At 33.9% G+C, this 24,809-nt stretch overlaps 1 protein-coding gene across 3 annotated transcripts in view; it reads left to right on the top strand.

Moving 5' to 3' along the window:
- The window catches only part of ATRNL1 (attractin like 1), a 760,501-nt gene that overhangs the window by 26,370 nt on the left and 709,322 nt on the right, over positions 1-24,809 (top strand). For all 3 annotated transcript variants that reach the window (XM_041742630.1, XM_041742631.1, XM_041742632.1), the window contains exons 3-6: positions 379-492; positions 5,536-5,664; positions 7,356-7,564; positions 23,011-23,185. In XM_041742630.1, coding sequence (XP_041598564.1) covers positions 379-492; positions 5,536-5,664; positions 7,356-7,564; positions 23,011-23,185 — 627 coding nt within the window. The remainder of the gene's footprint in view (positions 1-378; positions 493-5,535; positions 5,665-7,355; positions 7,565-23,010; positions 23,186-24,809) is intronic.

Here is a 24,809-nt window from a genome sequence, read left to right as displayed (position 1 = left end):
GCTGACTAAAGTTTTAGAAAATGGTGATTTATATATACAGTTTGTTAATAGATTTTGAAGTTGCATGTCATTTTCATTTATTTTTAAAATTTTATTTAAGTAATTTCTACACCCTACTTGGAGTTCAAACTCACAACCTTGAGATCAAGAGTTATATGCTCTTCTGACTGAGCCAGCCAGGTGTCCCTCATTTTTATAATGTATATAATACTCTTTATCTGTAACTTAATAATAAATAGAAAATTTTTTGTAAATCGGTTTTTTAAAATTTTTTTATTTGTTTTTTGTAAATAGGTTTTTAATACAGTACTCAAAATTTTTTCCGACTCTGCTTTGAATATTACATATGAATTTAAACATTTTAATATTTTTTTTCAGTCCAAATGCAGTGTTAAGATTAAGATTCAATCATTTTGCAACAGAATGTAGCTGGGATCATATGTATGTTTATGATGGAGATTCAATATATGCACCTTTAATAGCAGTTCTTAGGTGAGTAATTGTGTTTTAATTGGTGAATTGACAGTCAGTAGTAGAGGAATAAGTGTAATTTATTAATTTTAAATATATACTACTCTGGGCTTTAAAATAAATTTAGCAGAGATACTGATTGCTAAGTTTCAGAGATGTTATAATACTATGTTGCATATTGTGACTATCAACTTAGGTGTATATATAATAGTGTAAATTTTGATTTAGTAAAGATAAATGAGTACTCATTTCAGAAATGTAGATTTCCTAAAAAGTATCCTTTATTCTTGCCACATATAGTTTATTCTTTTAAAATGATGTGAATATGTTTTCAGAGCTACCTATTAGACAGATTAATATGAGTTCTAGATGACAAAGAGATAAAGATGTGTATGTTTTCTATAGTTGTCTTTTTATTTTAGTGAAATGATAAAATTTCCAATTCTGTAAATAAAAAGTTAAGTTACACTTTATGTAATGGTTTAATAATGGGTATGTTTCTTTCAGTTCTCAAAATTTGGGAGTCTTTGTTCTTTCAAAATACTTATTGTTAGTAGTCAGGCAGTCAGATTTAAATTTTAAAATTACAGCATTTTCAATATCAATTTAAAAATCTTTTCTATGTAAGTAATATAAATTATTATAAAATGTTTTATGAATAGGAGAAAATATATTTGACATAGGAAAAATTAGGATTGTGGTGATCAGTGTTGATTTTGAATACAATTAACTAACATGATTGTTGACCAAGTTACTGATTTATTTATTCTTATATTTCTTATATCCGTAGTACTGCTTATATGTTCTGTTACTGTTAAAAATTTAAATGAAGATAAAAGCTTATTGTTCCCTTCAAATTTTTAAATTTTCTTTTTTCTTTTTATTTATGTTGCAACTACTCTGTTTACCAGGAATGTAGACTATTATTTTTTTGGATAGACATGTAAGGACTTGTATTTCTGAATGAATATTTCACAGTGACTCTTTAGCATCTTAGACACATTCATAGCAATAGTATTATGGCTATTACTCTAAAGACTTTCAGAATTTAATTTTTGAGTTGTCTGAAAATTATTTAAAGGGTTGCCACAAATACCCCTTCATCCAAGACAATAGGTAGAAAATGGAATAGTCTTATGAATAATTATATTGTAAGATAATTCATAGTAACAATTAGGTAAGATTCTGGGTTCATACATTAATTTTTAGCAATTTAGATTTTACTCAGCTATCGTTATTCTATTTTTATGATACTGTTGACTGTCATTTAGATGTGTGCCTTTCCATTTGTTTTGTTCATACTTGTAACGACTTTGCATTAATTAACAGTAATCCATTAACACTCTTACCAGTGCTTTTTTGGTAGTAAAGGAAACTTTGTAAGATAATTAGCAGGATGGAATTTAGTATATGTCTGTGAAGATGGAACCAGTGACTTTTTGTTCCTATTACCTATCTTGAAAGAGATGGAAGATGTTTACTGAGTATCCACTTGAGCTAAGCAATGTACTAGGCAGTTTAAATGTTATCTAATTCTCACAAGGATCTTGTGGAAGAAGTGCTGTTATCCTCATTTTATAGCTGAGAAAATTGAGACTCAGGGGAATTGTTTTACTTCTAATAGATGATGGAGCCAGGATTAGGACATGACAGTCTTCTGATCTAAAAGCCTGTATACTATGAATTCAGAATCTAAGTGTTTGAATGATTCCAGTTATGTAAATGTACATTATTCAGCAAATATGTGATAACTTTCTCAGTTCCAGAGACTATCATAAGCCTGGAGGATATAGTAAGGAATATGATCAGGCATTGCAGTGAATTCACACACAAGCTACCTAGAGTTGGGCCAGACTTCACTGCTTGAGTGCACAGCCCTCCATAGGACTGCCCTTAATTCAGACACCAGCTTCAAGTTTAGAGATCCTCAGGTCCTACCCATGCTTCTGACTAGCTGGCTACGGATTTAGGGGTACCCACCATCCCTTCAGGTGCAATAATTCACTAAAATGACTCACAGAACTCAGGCAAACACTATGCTTATGATTATAGTTTTAAGATAAAGGAGAAAGCTAATTACCAGCCAAATGAAAAGACATATAGAATGAGATCTGGGAGGATCACAAACAACTTTTTTGTCCTTGGGATGTGTTACCTTCCCAGCACACCAATGTGTATCATCATCCAAGAAGCTTACCTGAGCTACAGGTGCCCAGAGTTTTTGTTGGGGTTTCATTATATAGGCATGATTGATTCAATCATTGGCCACAAGTTCGAACTCAGTCTCTAGTCGCCCTCCTCTCTCTGGAAGTTGGATTGATTTCTTGTGGCTCAAAGCCTCAACCCTTTAATTGTATGATTGGTCTTTCTGCTGTGGCCAGCTCCACCCTGAGTCACCTCACTAGCATAAACATCAGAGCTCCCCATGAATAAAGAAGACTCCTATCACTTGGAAACTTCCAAGGATTTGGAGTCTGTATCAGTACACAGCGGTTAGGCGCTGGTGGCAGCATGCACACAGAATTTTTTACTCAGCACAGTAAGTATTGTAATCAGGTTATGAAAAGAGTGGTATATGATTTTATTTTATTAAAAAAATTTTTTTTTTGGTATGATTTTAGAAGTAATTCTTCATGGTGAATTTCATCATAGGTAGAAGAATAATAGGCAAAATATGGGGGCCAGATGGGACATTCTTGGTAGAAAAAACATGTACAAAGGCATAGACACATTTAAGAGCATTATGTTTCAGGCTAATATAAGTAGTTGTGAGTAATTTGATAATAGGAAATGTGAAGGGATTGGTAGGAGCCAGATTACCCAATAAGCAGTAATCAGTACATCTCCCGAATGCTTATTATGTACCAGGCAGTATGCAAGCAAGCGTTCTTTATATATATTAACTCCTTTAATCTGTACAGTATTCCTTTAGTTAAGGATTATTACTGCCAAGAAGTTTATAAAATCTCCATTCATAAATGGGGAATTGAGGCACAGAGAGATTCAGTGAGTGGCTCAAAGTTGCCTACCTAGTAAGTAATGTAGTCAGACTAATAAGTCTGGTTTTTTAATCCTTTAATCACTGTATACCACACTAAGGGAATTGAGCTTTCTTCTATAGGCAAGACTTTAGAATGTGGAGAATGGATACAAATAGAGAAGTGTTACTGTTTTATTGTGTGCGGACAACTGTTTGTTGTATTGCATGTTTGTAAAATCACATGTAATAATTTGGGGCCTGGAAAGATAATATATTCCTATGGAGAGTGCCTGAAGACACTAGCAATCCAGTCAACTGAATTTAGATATTGGGGTGATTCACACACAAGCTGCAGTGCAATCTCCTGGAGGGCTGGTCTTTTACTAGTTCACTTTTACTTATAGTCTTTGGGGTCCCAGGTCAGAGCGAGGAACCTGGGTTCCACTTTTCTCCTAGCTCTGTAAAACAACCCAGTTTCTTAAATTTTAGACTTCATCTCCAACTTTGAAACCAGCAAATGCCCATAAGGAGAAATGACTCCAGTACCTGGGCTCACCATCTTCTTAATTCTCCAATTCCATTCAAATTAATTTTTTTGGTTTTTATGTAATTTGTCATTTTTCTAGTTGACTTCAGTGGTGGGGTTAGTTGGTCCAAATTGCTTGATATGTCATACAAGATATGAAAACCTTCTTTTTTAAAGTTTATTTTATTTTATTATTATTTTTTTATTTATTTTATTTTTTTTAAAGTTTATTTTAAAAAATAAACAATTTATTTAAAATTCTTTTATTTTTAAAATATTCTTTTTTAGAAAACTTACAAATAACCAGTAAAGAAATCTATTCTTTGTTTCAGAGAAATTAATTTATATATATATAAATTATAATATATAAAAATATAAAAATATGACAGATATATTTATATATTAGTTATATATAATATTTTAAATAGATATTATATATCTATTATAAAGACCTGGGAATATTATTTTTAGCAATGTACTTACTTCAAGTAATTTCACTATAATGAAAAATATACCTAAGACTCATATTATAGAAAATTTGAATTCTTCTGATAGTCCTCTTTTAAGATTTTTTGTTCCTTCACAAACGTAAATTAGTAGATGCAGTAATAATTAGGAAAACATGAAGATTTGATTACTTATTGTTTGCTTTGAGAATATGTTTGTAAAATAAATTATTTGACTATTTCATATCGTTCTGTTAAATATGATTTGAATGAGAGAATTCAACTCCTGGTGATGCCTACACAGAAATTTAACACTGCCTAAAGGAATGGATTATTACGAGTAATGTAATTTGTTAGCAGCTTGCTTTCATGTTTTACAGATTTAGAGAGAGTAGTATGGTATAAGTAAATGAAGATATGTAATATTTCCTCATGAATAGGAGATTGAAAAAGGGGAAAGTACCAATTACTAACTGGTTACCGCCCCAAACCTCTTGCATGTTAAATCTCCCCACTCCCACCATTAGTTTTCTTTTGTGTATGTATGGGCTGAAGTGTCCTTTGGAATATTAATTTAATTTGTATAAGTATGCAAAATTTGAAGGAAATGTAAATAATATATATTTTTAGATGACCTAAAATACCTAGATTAGTGTCCTGGAGGTGTATAAGTTTAACTAGAATGCCACTGTAATCACTTTGCTGCTGTGGAGTGTTCTCTTAGCTTCATTAGAATTTGCAACCAGAGGAATATAGTGAGGCTATATGGTGGGTTTAAGAGATGGTTTACACGTAAGTTAAGAGATCACCCCATGGTATTATAACAGAATGGATAGCAGGATAAAGTGAGAAATGGGATGCTGCAGTGCACATGGTATGAAGGACGGAAAGGAGGGTCGTGGCATGAGAGCACATGTTCATCCATTGGCAGCAGTAGGAGGACCAATTGGGTGGAAGATGGAGAGGACCTTTTTTTAGACTGATCATTCTAGTTGCTTATTCTGTTATACATATTTAGGGATGCTGACAAGGGTATTTTTGAGTAAATTTTAATGTGATTAACAGTCATATGTGTATTAATATATATTACATTCAATTTTACTCTCTTACAGTGGTTTAATAGTCCCTGAAATCAGGGGAAATGAAACTGTGCCTGAAGTTGTTACAACATCTGGCTACGCACTGTTACATTTTTTTAGTGATGCTGCATATAATCTAACTGGTTTCAACATTTTTTATTCGTAAGTATTTGTTTTTATAGATATCTTCTTTGTGAGGAGCAAGCTAGTGTGGTAAATTTCAAAATTATAGGATTAAAACAGGATAAAAATCTCAATCATATGCTGTAAAGTACTGTCTCTAAGCTTGTTTTCTAAGTGTCAGGACTTTATGGTAGCAAGTTTGGTTGACATTTAATTATAAAATTTAAATTTTGCCTCAACTCAGGGCATGATCCTAGAGTCCTGGGATCGAGTCCCACATCAGGCACCCTGCGTGGAGCTTGCTTCTCCCTCTGCTGGTGTCTCTGCCTCTCTCTCCCCCTCTCTCTGTGTCTCTAATAAATAAATAAAATCTTAAAATAAATAAATTAATTAAAAAAATTAAAATTGTTGGTAAATGATTAAATAAAGAAGCATAAACTAGAGTAACCTTACTTGTGGTAGCAGATGTGGGATTAATGGGAGTCTTCATCTGTGTCTCTGCTTGAAGGCATTGTACTCCTAATTTGAAGATGGGTATGTGAACTGCCTTTGTTTTGTCTTTCTGTTCTCCAGAGACAGTACTGGATACTCTGTGTACATTATGTTCTTTGATTTTCTTTACAACAATTCTGTCAAATGAGTATTTTTCCCATTTTACATATGAGGAAATTGAGGCTTAAGGTAAGGTAGATGGATATACCATTGTCTCCTCTAAAAGAAGAAAAATAATTTTTATTAAGAATCTATTATGTGTCTGGCAGTTTATATAAACTTTTATGTTTGGAAGTCCCATGGTGTAGTGAAGGAATCAGAGATGATGTCAGCTGCTTTCACAGGAATGACCACAGAGGAACTTGATACACTTCTTTTTTTCCTTTTTTTCAGGAATGTAGAATATAACGAGGGAATTTTCCATCATGAATAAAATATTCTAAGTATTTTTTTTTAAGATTTTGTTTATTCATGAGAGACAGAGAGAGACAGAGAGAGACAGAGAGAGAGAGAGGGAGACACAGGCAGAGGGAGAAGCAGGCTTCCTTCAAGGAGCCGGATATGGGACTTGATCCCAGATCCTGGGATTATGCCCTGAGCCTAAGGTAGACGCTCAACCGCTGAGCCACCCAGGTATCCCTCTAAGTATCTTTAGATTGTTAGAATTTGAAATCAGCAAGTTGTTTAGGATTTATTTTATCTCAAGCATGTATGCGAGGAAGAATAAGTATATAGTAGAATATAATTGGTTTAAAAGGCTTTAAAATAAAATTTGATAATTATCCCTTTTCTTCTATGATAGTATATAAATGATAACATGCTATTTAAATAATATTATATAACTAGGTTATATCTTGGCTTTTCATGTAGTTTCAGGTATTCATGAATTTAATTATTTTCTGTAAAATGTATATTCAAAACACTTGAATACTAAGTCTTTATAAAACATTGTGTTTGAAACTGTATAGATTATGCAAATATGGAGTGTGTAGTCCTTTGAAGTTTGAAGTCTGGGTGACAAAGTAAACTCCCTGAATGAATTAAGATCAATTGCAAATAAATATTAAGTGAATTGCATTAGGGACAAAAGGATACAGAGTAAAGCATTGAAGCCACATTGTGAAATTGTGTTAACAGAGCACATAAAACAGCATAAAAGTGGTAAAGTTTACAAAATATCAACCAAAATTCTTCTGTAATTACCTTGAATTTGAATATATATGAATTATATTTTACAGAATCAATTCTTGTCCTAACAATTGCTCTGGTCATGGGAAGTGTACGACGAGTATTTCTGTTCCAAGTCAAGTATACTGTGAATGTGATAAATACTGGAAGGGTGAAGCTTGTGATATCCCTTACTGTAAAGCCAATTGTGGCAGTCCTGATCATGGTTACTGCGACCTAACGGGAGAAAAATTGTGCGTCTGCAATGATAGTTGGCAAGGTAAGCATGTTGCTTTTTGCAACAATGATTCATATTTCTAATAAGATTAAAAGAAATTCTATACTCCTTTGTTTGCACAGCCAAATCTCATGTACTTTATTTTTAGAATTTCAGATGAACAATCAACTTCTTAATAGTTTGTTTCTTCACAACTGGAATTGGTAAAGATTTAGTCTACACCCTGTTTTGACAATCAAGTGAAATTAGATTTGGTGATCTTTTAAAATAGTGGGTTTGTGATCAATATGATCTATAATTTTTGGTTGAATCCTGAAAGGTTTGATGACTTGACTGACTTTAATGCATGTTGCATTCAAATTTGATTTATAATGGATAACATAGTATACTGCAAAAATACTGGTCTTCTATGGTACTGCAGTATGTTAAACATATCTTAGGAAAGACTGACCTCTTGTGGCTATTTTTAAAAGAACAGAATATTTTTAAAAGTAAAAGATTTCATTAAGGATTAAACTAATTTAGAATTAATATTAAGGATTTCAGCTGCTTATTGCAAAAGTAAGGTTCCTGGAGGAGAATTTCTAAACAGTTTTTATCCATATCTGTGATTAAATATTAGTTTTAGATTACATTGAAGAGTTTTAGCTTACTTAAATATTTGGGTATAAAATCATGAATTTTGTCATTGTGGAATTAAATGAAGAGATACATCTAGTTATCCATATGCTTACATATCCAGAGCTTACTTTTTGTTAATTATACTTACATATTGAGACCTAGCTTTGTGCCAGCATGCTAATCCTGTTGATTGAGGTAACATTGGCTCAAGAAATACGTAATCCAAAGTTACATGATCGTGTGTTGTTTTAGTACAGGATAGCAGTAGTAGCAGTAGGTCCTGTTAGACCAAAGCAAAAATGAAAGAGAATGTGCCCCTCATGTGGTTGTATTCATCATTCTTTAAAGATGACTTAAAAAAAATGTTACTGAGTATGCTGAGTTACTGAGTATACTTGTTTAGAGGAATTATTTTAGGCTTTGTATAGATTATGCCCATCTTAAACCTATGTTATCGCATTAAAAATATTACTCTGACACAAAATACCAGTGATTTCTTACTGAATTGAATTTGATTACCTATTATGATTATGACAGATACAGAGTTCTCTATTTTCTTTAATTATTGGAGCATATATTTTATTAAATGGCTATTTTAATAGTTTGTGACCTTCTAAAAAGTGCCTCAATACACCAATTTTTTTTTCATTTTAGTCTTGAAACTAAAATAATGTTCTTTTCTATGGAGAGAAAGATACATCAGAAATATATTTAAATTAAAGCCTGAGAAATAGAAGGATAGCTTATACACATAAGGTTTTTCAAAGTAGTCTTCAGTTGCTGTCATCTTCATCTTATTTCAACAGTTTTGAAAGGAAAAGAGGAATGCATTTGTATGCTATTCTCTATAAACATCTGTGTCCTTTTTTATTCTTTACTTTTTTCTTTTTACTAGTCCTTCTTTAAAATGCTTTATTTTCTAGGGATTTATAATATCTGCCTCAAATGTTCTCTTCTGTTTTTTGACTTTTGTTGGCCGTTCACATTTTATTTTTGTCAGTAGTGTCTCAAGTTAAAAAAAATTCCTGACTCTTACATATGTCTATAAGCAGTTGGAAATGGAATATACCCAAATGAGGGGTGTATTCACTTTTTTTGGGGGAAAGTGTGTTCACTTTTAAAGGAAAGTGATAGGGCAGCCCGAGTGGCTCAGCGGTTTAGCGCTGCCTTCAGCCCAGGGCATGATCCTGGAGACCCGGGATCGAGTCCCACGTTGGGCTCCCTGCATGGAGCCTGCTTCTCCCTCTGCCTGTGTCTCTGTTTCTCTCTCTCTCTCTGTGTTTCTCGTGAATAAATAAATAAAGTCTTTAAAAAAATAAAGGAAAGTGATAATATGAATAGTTTCATATATATATCCACACAAACGTGTATATTTTTATACATATCTTTTTTATAAATGTAAAATGTACAGAAATCAGATACATTTTTATGCCACTATTCTTAATAGTTACAGAATTGATCTCTGAATTGATGTGAATGTTTTATGGTGGAGTGCTTGGTGCAAGTGATATTGTGCTTCTTTCATGATAAATGATGTACATATTGGTTCCCTTAAGCTTCAAACCTGATCCTTGATTCTTTATTTAAGGCAGTATAGCTTAAACTAGCTAGGATTCTTACCAGAACATGAGGGGAAAATGATGTTTCTATTTCAGATATATGAATTGGGGAGGAATCATTGAGGGGAAAATGAGAGAGAGAGAGATTTGTTTCTAGGACATCTGTGGAATGATCAAAGAACTTGAGATATTTAAAAATGAGAGCTGAGGAAGCAATCTGTGAGATTCAAAATCTGGCAGTTTTTTGTACTGTGTTGTTTGGAATTAGATTCTTTGGGTTAAAAATAACAGATTATTGCTACTTCCATTATATTTTATTCTTTTATGATGGTTAATTTTACTTACTCTGATTTTATGCTAGTATAAGAAAAATTACTATTACTTTTTAGAAACCAAGATTTTATTAAAGACGATGAATGCGGAGGGGAAGCCCAGCTTTATGTTAGGTCTTGAATTCCCTTCCTAACTTTTCTGTAGTGCTTATCCCACCTGGTCTTCATGTCTCCTTCTTTTCTCATTTAGTTTTTTATGGGCACCTCTGAAGACTTGTGCTCAGCCATCACCATACTTTTTCCTCCCTTAACTTTCTCTTCTTTCCTCCTTAATCAGTTTGAACCATACTTTTTCCTCCCTTAACTTTCTCTTCTTTCCTCCTTAATCATCTGCTATCATTTTTTTTTTTTTTACTGCTTGAGTAATTTTTCCAAATTACACAGGAGTCTGTTTTTTTTTTTTTCCCCCCACAGGAGTCTTTTTAAATCATAGATGGCACCATCAATGTCAACTGTCCCCCCTTTCCTGTAGAAAAGACTTAGAAAACCCAAAAGCTGAGACAGTAAAGAATAAAGAAAATACTAAGTAGCATGTTGAAAAGCAAGTTTGTTGTATACTGTGTAATTTTGTCATAATATATGGTTGTCAAGGATGATACATACATATTAAATAGATTATTTAAAGGGTAGGGACCTCTGTGGACTCATCTGCTTTTGTGATAATTTTCACTGAATAAAATTTATTGGGGCAAAGGCAATGTTAAAAAGCAGTTTTCTTTTATGATGGCTTCCAAACATTGAAACAGATGGATTTTTTTAAAAAAAGATTTTATTTATTTATTCATGAGTGACACAGAGAGAAAGAGGCAGAGACATAGGAAAGGGAGAAGCAGGCTCCATGTGGGGAGCCCAATGCGGAACTCAATCCTGGGACTCTGAACCAAATGCAGATGCTCAACCGCTGAACCAACCAGGCATCCCCAAATGAGGAATTTTTAAAAAACATCAAAATCATGTTATAACAAATAGAGTTTATGTTCATATGTAGAGAATACAGTATAACATTAATTTACGAAGCAGTCTCCAAGTTATGGTGCTTCCCTCCCCCCATCCCGTTAATTCCTTAATTAGAGTGGCTCCAGGTTTCTTTTACGTAAATTAAACAAAATCTGAATCACTGGAAGTCTTTGATTCTAAACAGAAACAGTTCTGGCTTACTAGAGCAGAAAAGAAAGTTATTGGAAAGTATGGCAGAGACCATTATCTCCCAGAATTCATTCTTCCCTTCTTTTTAGTAATAGAATTCACTGAGTTTTTAGCTCAGGATGGCCTTCCAGCTACATAGCACATTTCTTAGCCTTTCTCGCAGCTAGAATGGCTATTGTACTAAGTTCAGGTAAATAGGACGTGAGTGGAAGTGCTGTGTGGAACTTTTAGATCATTGAGGTCTTTCCAAATGGTAGTAGATGGCATAATTAGAATAGCCAGTATTACTTACCTATTTGGTCTAGAATGTTTCATTAGGGAGAAATTAACTTTTAGCTTATTTAAGCAACTTAGTTTTGGTTCTCCTAACCTGTACCCTAACTAGTACAGAAGCATCCTTAATAGCTTTGAAGAGAGATGAAAGGCTGGAAGAACCTTTGTTGAAAGGGGCAGGGGCAACGGAAAGCCATGTGGGTGGGTTCACAGCTACCTGAAAGATGAAGGCACAGGGATGTTCGATTAGGATATTCCTGTCATTCCACTGGACCCTGGATCCCACCACTGGCATCCTTCCTGTGCATTCTACATTCTTCAGGCATGGCTAGAACGCATTCTAAATGGTTCCAACAGCTTTATATCACTTGGGAGGATTCAAAGTCCTGCTTAGTAGCATCTACTTGGCTAACCATAGGTCTTTTTCATACCTTGGCTGCTTGGAGATGTATAAATGGAGAATTTAACTTTTCGGATTTATATAGTGGGAAGGGATCCTGTTTTTGAATCTCACACAATGAGAGATATTCCCAACCGGGAAGGGGGTTGAAATCATTGGAGTCTCTCAAACAATTACAAAATCCAAGTAAATATTTTTAAGTGTAGATTATTGCCTTATTTGACAATGAATGGGGTAAGTAGTTCTCTCATGTCCACTCTGAAAAACTGCAATGTGGACTAGGTAGTGGGAGTAAACAGATTAAAAAAATAAACCTGTAGCCTTTAGCGTCTGATTTTTTTCCCCTTAATCCATGACACAAGACATCTTTTCCCCTATTTTATCAAATGAAAAATAGGCCACTGTCTTTATGTGCAAGACCGTTACTTAACTAGTTAAAAATTGTTCCTGGGGGATCCCTGGGTGGCGCAGTGGTTTGGCGCTTGCCTTTGGCCCAGGGCGCGATCCTGGAGACCCGGGATCGAATCCCACATCAGGCTCCCGGTGCATGGAGCCTGCTTCTCCCTCTGCCTATGTCTCTGCCTCTCTCTCTCTCTCTCTCTCTGTGACTATCATAAATAAATAAAAATTAAAAAAAAAATTGTTCCTGTGATGTTCCTTTCCTGTTCCAGAATGTCTTGCTTATTAATCCTCTTGTCCAGTCCTTTTAAATGTTTCAGGATATGCTTTATGTTTTCATTATTGCAGTTTAATTCAGACATGGTTTTCATATAAGGATTGGAATTATTATTTTTTAAAGATTTTATTTATTTATTCATGAGAGACAGAGAGAGGCAGAGACACAGGCAGAGGGAGAAGCAGGCTCCGTGCAGGGAGCCTGATGTGGGACTCGATCCTGGGACTCCAGGATCACACCCTGGGCCGAAGGCAGGCTCTTAGCCACTGAGCCACCCAGGCGTCCCAGGATTGGAATTTGTTGTTTTAAGCCTTTGAAATATTGATTAAAAGATAATAACTAAATATGTAAATCATAGAATTTGTTAGTTTTATATAGTATCTCTGATTCTTTATTTAAACTCTTGCTTTGTTTGAACTTATTTCAGTTTCTTTCATGCTTCTATGTCCCTTCCTGTTTCATGGTCTTTCTTATTTCTGAATTTCATCCTGCAGTACTTTAGCCCATTAACATTCTAGGACATGGTCAGATCCTCCTGTTAAATGCTTTAATGGGACCCTACCTTTTTAATTTATAGCATTTATCACATTTATGTATGTGTGATTTTTTTTTTAATCTTTCCTACTGGAGTATAAGCTCTGTGAAGTGAAGAATGATTTATGTTTTCATCATTTTTGTGTGTCCCTAGTACATATTATAGTGCTTGACATGTCATAGGCATTCCAGTTTTTTGTTGTTGCTGAATAAATGATTATTATTCTTTTTAACTTAAATTTCTCTTAGTTAACATACAGTACGGTCTTGGCTTCTGTAATAAATAAATGAACTAGAAGTGTATTATTTAGCTAATTTAATGATATATAGACATTCAAATAGAAATGTTTCAGTGGATGAGTACTATAATAAATTATGTACTATACTTGATATGTAAAAAATTTTAAATATTAAGAAAAACAACTGAATTTGAGCATGTGGTTCTAGGATTCTTTGTTTTCTGTTTATTGCATTCCTTTGGTTTTAGATTTTAACATTTGCCAGTGGGTGGCAGTATTGACTACCAGAACATACACTTAAACTATGACTTTATTCAGGTTGTAAAAATGATAGTTTTGTTTTAGAAAAATATAAAACTTTTAAATTCAAACTCATGAATATTTTATCCTGAAGTATTTTTTTTTCTGGGTTAGTCATATGACATTCTAGGACATGCGTGGTTACTTTAGGATAGTGTGTTGGTACACATCAGAGTATAGGTTGCACCTTGAAGAAATTCACAGGATAGCTTATATTTTCCTTTTAATATTTAATAATAAATATGATCTATTTTATTTAACCTTAATGACAATGAACGTACTAAATTAAATTCTTTTTTTTTAAAAAAGATTTTATTTATTTGAGAGAGAGAGAGAGAGAGAACAAGCAGGGGGAGGAGCAGAGGGAGAGAGAGATGCAGACTCCCCCCGAGCTCCATTCCAAGACCTGGAGATCATGACCTGAGCCAAAGGCAGATGCTTAACTGACTAAGCCATCCAGGCACCCAGATTCTTTTAGTTCATTTTCCCACTAGCAAAATCAGCAGATCTGACTTTTTGCAAGTCAGTAAAATTAAGTTTTTATTCCTAACCCACTAAAAGTAAAGGTAGCATTGAGAATATGAATGCACACATGCACACACACAAATATATATGTGACAGGATTTATTAACTAATTCACTCATTTATGTAACAACGTTTTGAACTACTACGTGCTAGAGTAGTGATTCTGTGCCTTTTGGATATATTGTGGAACAAAAAAGGCAAGGATCCTTGTGTAGCTTACTTACATTCAAGCTAGGAGAGACTATACTTATATATATATATTAAGTATAGCATATTAGAAAGGGATAAGTGCCATGGAAAAATAAAGTAGAGCTGAGAAAGAGGGATAGATCTGGGGATGGGAGTTACAATCTAAAATAGAGTGCTCAGGTTAGGACTCATTGAGAAGGTGACATTTGCTCAAGGACTTGATACAAATGAGGGAATTAACAATATAGGTATTTAGGAGAAGAATATTCCAGGTAGAGGGAACAGTCAGTACAAAGGCCCTAAGGTAGAAACATGCCCATTTTGTTTGATGACCAGCCAAAAGGCCAGTGTGCCTGGAATTAAATTACTGAGGGGGAGATTAGTCAGATATGAGCTCAGAGAGTTACAGAACAAAGGAGAGGCCTGGGAATGTGGGGTTAAGGGGTTGTTGGAGCAATGGAGGTAGGTGAAAAATGGAGCCAGATCAGCTAAGCTTTAGCATTAGGGAACCACTGTAAGAATTTTGACTTTTACCCTATGTGAAATGGGGAGTCATTGAAGAATTTTGAACAGAAGATTGATATAGTCTGTCTTAGTTTTAATAAAAGGTTTCTTTTGGCTTCTAATGGAGAAGACTAGAAGTAGAGTACCAGGTAAGAGGTTCCTGATATAATCCAGATAAGAGGTGATAGTAGTGTGGGCAGGCAGTGGAGGGACTAAGAATGACTTGAGTGCTAAACATAACTTGAAAGCAGGGTTAATAAGATTTGCTGATGCACTGGACATGGGAGGGGGTGAGAGGAAGAAGAGTCAAAGTGATTTTAAGACTTTTTAAACCACAGAGTATGATGGGGTTGTCATCAACTGATACGAAGAAGACTCTAGGAGGAAAATCAGTTTGATTTTGGTATGTGAAGTTTGAGATGTCTTTTAGACATCTAGGAGGTGACGTTGAAGACACAATTGGGGTTTAGTGGAGGAGGTCTATACTATAGCTATAAATTTGGATCTTAAGAATAGTAAATTAGAAACTATTGATGGTCCTTAAAGCCAAGAAATCAGATGAAATCACCAAGAAAATGAGTATAGAGAGAGAATAGAACAGACTGAGCTGTGAGTCACAACATAATTCATAGGATACTCTGTACTAGACATACAGGTTCCTTCCTTACAGAAGCTTACTTGATGTTGAAATATTTACAAGCACGTATATTATTGCCTCTAACTTAGATAAGTAGAATAAACAAATCCTGCTCTAAATCCTAGCTAATTCTATATTTATCATTTTCAACTAATCAGAACCAAAGTCTGTAAAGCTTTGTTTTAAGCCTTCCACAATACGTTAGAAAGCGCTGTTCTTTGCTAACAGGACATTTCCTTTCCATATTATAATCTAAACTGAGAGAACCAAGTATTCTTGGAACAGAAGAGTATAATGATTACCACTCACAATTCATTGTTCTATAAAATTTAAATATTGTCAAAACAGCTGTGAGCATTTAAAATATACTAAAATTCATGCCTGAACTTTGGAGATTGGTTTAATGGGACCAAAGAATGTTTAGAATACTTTGGATACTGAAACAAAATCCGGTGACATTAGAAGATAAGTCTCTTACACAATTATCTAGTTTTGCCTTTTATCGGAGAACTTCGGCTTCAGTATGCATATTAAGTCATAAAATTATTTCTAGAATGATTACAAGTTATATACACCTCTTTTAAAATATCCCTTCTCAATATATTTTCCCTTTGTTGCTAGGAATCCAATTTCTTTTTGGGAAATTGCCTTTCATTTAGTGAGAGTAGTCTTGGTGGAGAGTACTTGGAGAGTAGTCCAGATACCTGCCTAGTCTAAACTTGATTTTTTTGCCTTATTTTGAAATTTTCTGAATTTCTCCAGTAATTCCCATTTTTCCTTAAGACAGCCAAAATTAATTTCTGTGGCTTACAACCAGAGAAATCTGGTTGATATACCATACAAGAGATACTACTAGAGGGCATATACATGTATGTATACATTATACATATTATGTATTTCCGTTATTAGCTTTATTTAAAATACCAAAAGTGGTATTTACAATATAGAGGTATTGATAGAAACTTGGCTTAACAGTCTGCATTTGATTCAGCTCAACGTTAGCTGCATTTATTTAGTGTTTTTAATTGAGAACTGAAAAAAAAGAGTAAATATAATTTGGCCCTTTAAATCTATACCACCTTAATAGTAAAATATTTTTTCATGATGACTTTGATTAAATATGAATTAAAAGTATGAGCTCAAACTGTATCAATAAGTCCAGAATTCTAGAGTAAGATTAATTTTTCCCCTGAAAATCCCTTACTTGACTGTATAACATTTTGGTTTCTTTTCTTGCTTTAAATAATATGAACTCCACTTAGAGCCTTGATTTTAGAAATAAGAACCTACTTTTAAGTAAGGAATAATTCTTCTCCCTCGTTGGAGGACATCAGATTTTATTGCTAGATTTCCTGTGCTGCATCTTTGTACATAAAAATTATGGATTTTCTAGTAACATCAAAAATTTGTCTATAAATCTATTCACAAATTTGGGGGGACCTTTGAAGAATTGCTGTTTATCACTCACCTGAAGACTTTAAAGTTTTATCTTTCTTTATGTAGAAGCAAAGTTATTTTATAAATTTTGTGTAAAAAAAATTTTATTTTGTATTGATTTCCATTATAAAATCAGAGAGAGATTCCTTTAGAAAACCTTTTGCAGTGCAAAATGATTAGAATACATTGGAAAGGAAGAAAGAATGTAATTTAGTAGTCTGGAATTACTTTGGAAAAACTTTAAAAAACTTTGCTGCTCTTTCTTTATTCTAGGTTTTGTCCTTGCAAATTTTTTTCTCAATTTGATTTCCCTGTGACTATAGGAATATTTTTTTTTTTTGAGAGAGAGAGGGAGAGAGAGAGAGAGAGGGAGGTTAAGGGGGGAGGACAGAGGGAGGAGACTCAAGCAGACTCCCCACCCAATGACCCCATGTCATGACCCTGAGATTGAGAGCCCAATGCTTTGCTGACTGAGCCACCCAGGGGCCCCTAGTATTATAGGTACTTTTTACTTGTAATTTTCACTTTTTCTTTGACATGTATATTTGTAATATCTAATAACATGAGTCTTCATTAACATAGAATGCCTGAAGTATACTCAGTTTTCTTACATATAAAATGAGGGGATTGACTTAAGAATAGGAAGCTTTTATGTATTATTGAATATTAAGTATGATCTCATTTTATCTTCTCAGAATCCTGTGCTCTTATGGTATAATTTGAAGCTTAAAGAAGTAACTTATCCCAAGTTTTCATATCTAGTAGGTGGGAAAACTAGGTTTACTTCATAGCTCATGCTTTTTTAATCTTTTTAAGCCCTAAGGTTATTCTCATTCAACCATTCATTTAGTAAATATATACTAAGGCCAATCATATAGGAGTTGTAGGCCATGTTAGAGATTATTCCTTTTGTTTGAAGCATGATGGGAAACCATTGAAAGATGTTGAGAAAGACAATGATAGGAGTGGATTTATATTTTTAATCATTCTGGTTGCATAGTGGAGAGTTGAATGTGATGGAAAGGGAACCAGAATGGAAATAAGGAGACCAGCTTGGAGACTATTGTTATGAATAGTCCAGGGGAGAGCATGGTGGCTTGGACTAGGATGGTAGTTATAAAGGAAGGAATTGGTGGATGGTGTCTTGTACAAGTGACAGAATTTAAAGATGTTTATATTGCTGTGGTGCAGACACTCAGACACCAGTCAGTCAAAACAGATGCTGGCCTTAGGACTGGAGCAAGATCCTGGATGGGCCATGCCATGCCAGGCATTACCCCTGCAGTTGTTGATTAGAGAGGTTTGGATTATCTCAGGACAAGGGCCAAGGGAACTGGGAGAGAGGGCCAGGTACTTGAGGTAGCATCTACTTATGTTGAAATTTTTCCATATTTTAAAAAAAATCAGAAAGGCTGTACGCCTGGATACCTAATGAATGTCAGTCCAAGATTTGTTGATGGATTGGATATGGAGCGTGGGGGGAAAGAGGGAACTCTTTCTATTAAAATATATATAGAAATATAGCTATTTCTATAGCCCCATAGGCTTTGCCCTGAGCAGTGAGGTGAATGGAAGTGCTATTTACTGAGGTGGTAAACACTGGTGAAGGAGCAGATCTTAAAGGGAAGAGTTAATGGGACTCTTGGGTGGCTCAGTGGTTGAATGCCTGCCTTCGGCCCAGGGCGTGATCCCGGTCCCAGGATCGAGTCCCGATACGGGCTCCTTGCGAGGAGCCTGTGTCTCTGCCTCTCTCTCTCTGTGTCTCTCATGAATAAATAAATAAAATCTTAAAAAAAAAAAAGAAAGGGAAGAGTTAAGATTTTAGTTTTGGACATAAGTTTGAGGTGATTATTAGATATCCAAAGGGTGATGTTATGTAGGTAGTTCGTCTTTGAATCTGGAATTCTAGCGGTAATACACTGGGGAGGGATCAAAGTATAATTCTACTCTTTATGATTGTAGAATAGCCTTTTCTCCTCAACAATCTCTCAGCAGCCTTTACTAATGCCTGTACTTCCAGCATTAGAAATTCATTTATGCTCTTTGGATTATTAAACAACACATAATCTGTGGAAAAGGTAGTGTATTAAATCTTTATGAAATCCCCACTGTAATGTGAATTAGTTTATTACATCCTTTTCAAGACAGCTGAGATCTGCATACCTTGAGGAGATTCCCATAATGCTAGAAAAAAGTTTGCAGAGAGAGTTAATGCAGAGAGGTTGCATAAGGGGCCACATTAGGAAGTGGTAGATAGAGGATTTTTCATGGATATATTTTTATTTAGAGAGTCTTGGGTCACCTGGATGACTCAGTCAATTAAGCATCCTACTCTTGATTTCTGCTCAGGTCATGATCTCAGGGGCCTGAGATTGAGCCCCGTCCAGAATGGAGCCTGCTTAAAATTCTCTCTCTTCCTCTCTGTCTGCCCCTCCCCTACTCTCTAAAAAATAAATAAAAAATAAAAAGGAGTTGTATTTTTTCAGAGAGAGAGAGAATGAGCAGGGGGGAAAGAGACAAGCAGATTCCCCACTGAGCAGGGAGCCCAGTTGGGGACTCAATTTCAGGACCTGAGACCATAACCTGACCCTAAGTAAGATGCTTAACTGAAAAAAACAAACAAACAAACAAACAAACAAACAAACAAAAGATGCTTAACTGACTGAGCCACTCAGATACCTTATAAAGTTACATTTTAAATCATTTTATAGAATATAGAAAGCTACAAATTAAAATATCTAATTTTCTTTAAACTTTTAAGTCATATTCATAAATCTCATTCTATTATAAACTTACTAATTTAGAACAAAATAGAGACTATAGAGTTTGGCTCTAGACCATTCCTTCTAATAATTGCTGGAAGTTAACCTAAGATATGGTAGTAACAAAGATAAGAATTTTGACTGCTATTTTGTGTAGAAAATCAGATATTTTAGATTACTGATTAAATTAAAAACTCTAGAATCCCGTTTTTCTGTATTAAATACCAAAAGTCTGATATCTTAAAACAATACACATTTATTAATCTCTTACCATTCTGAGGTAAGAAGTCAAGTCAGTTTCACTAGCCTCAGATGTCAGCATCACACTCCTTCTGGAGGCTCTAGGAAAAGATCTGCATTCTTGACTTTTCCAGCTCCAGTTCCTTGGACTTTTACTTTCCTCCATCTTCAAAGCTTGCAGCACAGCATCTAACTTCAGTGGTCATACTGCTTTCTTCTTTTGTATTCAGATCTCCCTTTCTTGTAAGGACACTTGTGATTATAGTTAGAGTCTGCTTGGATAATCCAGGATAAACTCCCCAGCTCGATTTCTAATTTAATCATATCTTCAAAGTGCCTTTTGCCAGATAAGATAATATTTGCAGGTTCCAGTGATGAAGACCTACATTTCTTTGGGGGCCATTATTTAAAGTCTCTGAAATATTGCTCTGAAATATTTTGCTTTAGTGCAGATTTCATAAACATATATTACTGCTTCAAATACAGTTCTGACTCTCTTAAAAGTTTTACATGCTATTATTCCCTATCAAGCTCTTTGCCAAATAATATGCAGGTTATTTGTTCCCATCTCTGTGGCTTTAGATGGTAGGCTATTATTATTTTGAAAGTTTTAAATTTATGGAAAAGTTGCAAGAATAAGAAGAATAGTACAGAGAATATCCAAGTGCTTTTTACCCAGATTCCCCTATTGTTAACATTTTACCCTATTTTCTTTATTATTCCTGACTTAAATGATTTAAAATAAATCTATATTTCCTTTTTAAGAAAGCAAGATATAAAAATTCATACCAATGGAGATCATGTCCATGATGACCTCATTTATTTTCAGTTTAATTAGAGATTGGCAAACTTTTCTGTGAGTTTTGGAAACTTTGCAGACCATACGATCTATGTTGCAAGTATTCAACTCTACTAGTGCAAAAGCAGTCACAGGTGATATCTTAAATGAAGGAGCATGCTGTGTTCTAATAAAATTTTATTAACAGAAAGAGATAGTGGACTGGAGATTGCTCATTGGTTGTTTGCCGACCTGAATTGAATGAATTCTAAACGATTTAGAATTGGAATTAAAATTTTTTTTTTGTCAGCAGTATGTTCCTTAAATTTCTTCAGTTACCAAGAAATAGATTGTAGTCTTTTCACTCAGAAATAGTAACATTTTATGTATCTGATTTAAAAGATTATGTCAGGGGATCCCTGGGTGGCGCAGCGGTTTGGCGCCTGCCTTTGGCCCAGGGCGCGATCCTGGAGACCCGGGATCGAATCCCACGTCGGGCTCCCGGTGCATGGAGCCTGCTTCTCCCTCTGCCTGTGTCTCTGCCTCTCTCTCTCTCTGTGTGTGACTATCATAAATAAATAAAAATTAAAAAAAAAAATTAAAAAAAAAAAAGATTATGTCATTATCAAAGAGAGAATCTAGAATGCTAGCTGGTTTGTACCTGAAAAATATACTCATAGCATGTAAATATTGAAAAGGAGTCTGAAGATGAATGAATGAATGAATGAATGTGTGGGTGAGTGAACAAATAAACAAATGGGAACTTTATAGGCTAATGTTTCTCACATCAGGGTCTGTTTGGAAATTTTGTGGTTGAAGATAATTAAAACTTTTTGATATTAACATTTAAGGCAAGTGATTGATCTCATAATTGAGTAGAAATGTCACTTGATTGCAATGTCAGCATTCCTGTTGACTATTAATTTGGGAACAAGTAGTATCACTTATTATAGGCTAAAAAGAATATTACTGAGGTGTTTTGATGCTTTTGTGATAAATGAAGTTTAAATGATAACATGGCATATGAATTTAAAAGATTTATTAAAGGTAAAGGAAACAAAAGTGATAGAATTATGTTAAGAAAATATAGATCTGTTGAAATTGTGTTAAAAATGTACTGTAGTAATAACTTTTTCTACTTGGGACCTATGATTTACTTTGAGCAAAACAGTGTCATCCATCATATTAAGTAAACATTAATTTTGTTGGTTTTATATGTTTGTTTATATACAATTTATACGTTTCTGTTGGTTTTATATTTATAAAGAACTTCAGACATAAAGAATTAATATCTAGTTTTGTTTGAGTGTATTTTAGTTTCCTTAGAATTAAAATAATTAATGAACCTTAGGTTTGGTGAAAGTATATTTCATTAGGGAGCATTTCTTCAATTAGTTAAGTTTGAGAAACCTGATCTAGGCTAGTCTACATTTTACAGATGAGGAGACCAAGTCTCATGAGTAACGTGAATATGGGTAGGTAAAGGCAGTGCTATTAACTTAAAGTTATTTAAGTTACCCTGCACTTACTAATACTTTTTATTTTATTATGCATATTAATTTTTTCTGCTTGAGGATGATAAGCCTCCCTACTGATGCCAGTTTGGTTGTTCTTTTTTTTTTTTTATATTTTATTAATTTATTCATGAGAGACACAGAGAGAGAGGGAGGCAGGGACACAGGCAGAGGGAGAAGCAGGCTCCACGCAGGAAGCCCGACGTGGGACTCGATCCCGGGTCTCCAGGGTCATGCTCTAGGCCGAAGGCAGGTGCTCAATCCCTGAGCCACCTGGTTGTCCCTAGTTTGGTTGTTCTTAATAATGATATTAAGAAAAAATATTATTTTTATATTTAATAGTTTATAAATTGTAAATGCTTTCATTTCCACTGTCTTTAAAAAAATTAGATATTTAAAATAGCTTTTAGGGGATAGATGGTAATTACTTTGATAGATGAAGGATTGATGATGGGAGAGGTAAACAGACTTGCCCAAGGTCATACTTATTGTCAGTGACCAAACCAGGATTTGAGTACATTGATTTGCAGTCTAATATTCTAGTAACATATTAAAGTAAATATGAAACTTTATGTTATTTAAATGATTCTTTCAGGTTGTGATATTTGTATCTGATAGGGTATTAGAATTTTTTTCCCCTGTAGGCATTATGTATGCTCTTAGAATTTTTTCTTTAAGTTATATTTCAGACCATTTACTATGTATATTATATTTATTAATATAATGAGCATTGAAGTCTTAAAAAAAATCTTAATCCATATATTCTATTTCCATAACGTAAGGCCTTTGTATAATGCATTGTTTGATTTTTTTTTTTAATAGGTCCTGATTGTTCTTTGAATGTTCCTTCTACTGAGTCTTACTGGATTCTGCCAAATGTTAAACCCTTCAGTCCTTCTGTAGGTCGGGCTTCCCATAAAGCGGTTTTACATGGGAAATTTATGTGGGTGATTGGTGGATATACTTTTAACTACAGTTCTTTTCAAATGGTCCTGAAGTAAGTTTTGTTTTTTTTCAAATGTTCATAATCTACTTTTTTTTTAAAGCTAGATTACTTTGGCAATAAGACTATACTAAATGTCTTATTGCTGTCCAAATTTATAAATGTTTATATTAGTGATAGTATCTACTTGCTACATGGGACTGACTTGAGAATATATGAACGCAGTATATCCATAGTTAATTATTTGCCATTGTGCATCTAGGTTTGTTTTATAGAAGTTTCATTACCTCTCTAGAGAGTGCTTTTTGCATATTCTTAGCATGAAAATATTAACTTCAAATAAGTAGGGGGCCATGCCTATATTGGATATTATAAATCCTGTCACCTTTTATTTTTTAGAATGAAGTGTAATTGCTTATATAAAAATACTTTCAGTTCTGTAAATTTTAATTTACCTGAGCTTTTACTTTGCCTTTACTTTACAACCTTTTGGGAAAACAGTGCCAGTATTATAAATCATTCATTAACTGTTGGTGCAATAGAGATAATCCTCTGCAAGATTGGATAATATGAGAAATCATATGGGTGGCAGCTTTATCTGACTTTTTTTTCAGCTGACGATTGCATTTTATCAGCTATTAACAGAATAAAGGAGGAAATAGAGTAATTTGATTACTGTAATCAATCAGTAATTTGATTATCAGTGTTGTTTTCAAGGGTGATATTCATAATATATTATAATTGATACAGCTTGGGCATTAATCAATCATAACTGACTTTGTTAGTATTCTTTGTAACATTGTATATATTGCAGATAGGCTTCTTGCAAATAGGCATTGTACTTATAATTTTTTAAGTATGTATTTTTGCTTTTGTCCCAAATACTGCATGGGTCATACTTAGACTAAAATATGTTGGTTGCTTCTCTGAAATTCAGATTTAACTGAGCATCCTATATTTTATCTGACAACCTACCCACTGAAAATATTAACCTTGTTAATTTGGAGAATATAAAAAAAAGTCTGTGTTTAAGAGGAGATTGCTTTAAAACTATGATTGAATTTGATAGGAATTAAAGTATAAAGTAAATTCTGGAGAGGAAGGAAAGGAAGAGTTAAATATTTAAGTGAAGAATTAGAATTAGGTATCACAATATATGAAAGAGAAAATATTCTAGAAGGAATTGTAGGAGAATTGGTAGGATTAAATGAGTTGTTAAGATATGAAAAGAACCTGAAGAAATAAGATTTAAATGTGGAAATGAGAAGGAAATTAACTAAGATTAATGAAAATGAAAAGCCTATGAAAATAAAGTAAAACTTTGAAATAAATTGTGGTATTTGCAAAGTTGAGTTGTGAAGACAGAGTACGATTGTCAAGGAAACATGGGACTCTTAAAAGTTTGTGTTCTGTACAAGTTTAATAGCATATATATTTTTAAAAGATTTTATTTATTTATTCATGAGAGACACAGAGAGAGAGAGAGAGAGACAGGCAGAGGGAGAAGCAGCTCCATGTAGGGAGCCTGACCTGGGACTTGATCCTGGGTCTCCAGGATCACGCCCTGGGCTGATGGTGGCGCTAAACCACTGAGCCACCCTGGGCTGCCCAGTTTAATAGCATATTTAAAATGAAGTGGTAAATGTTACTTGATACTCCCCTAAACTTATATATTTCC

The sequence above is a fragment of the Vulpes lagopus genome, chromosome 2 (assembly GCF_018345385.1).
Source record: "Vulpes lagopus strain Blue_001 chromosome 2, ASM1834538v1, whole genome shotgun sequence".
NCBI classification, from domain to species: domain Eukaryota; kingdom Metazoa; phylum Chordata; class Mammalia; order Carnivora; family Canidae; genus Vulpes; species Vulpes lagopus.
This window is presented reverse-complemented; position numbering and strand designations above follow the sequence as displayed.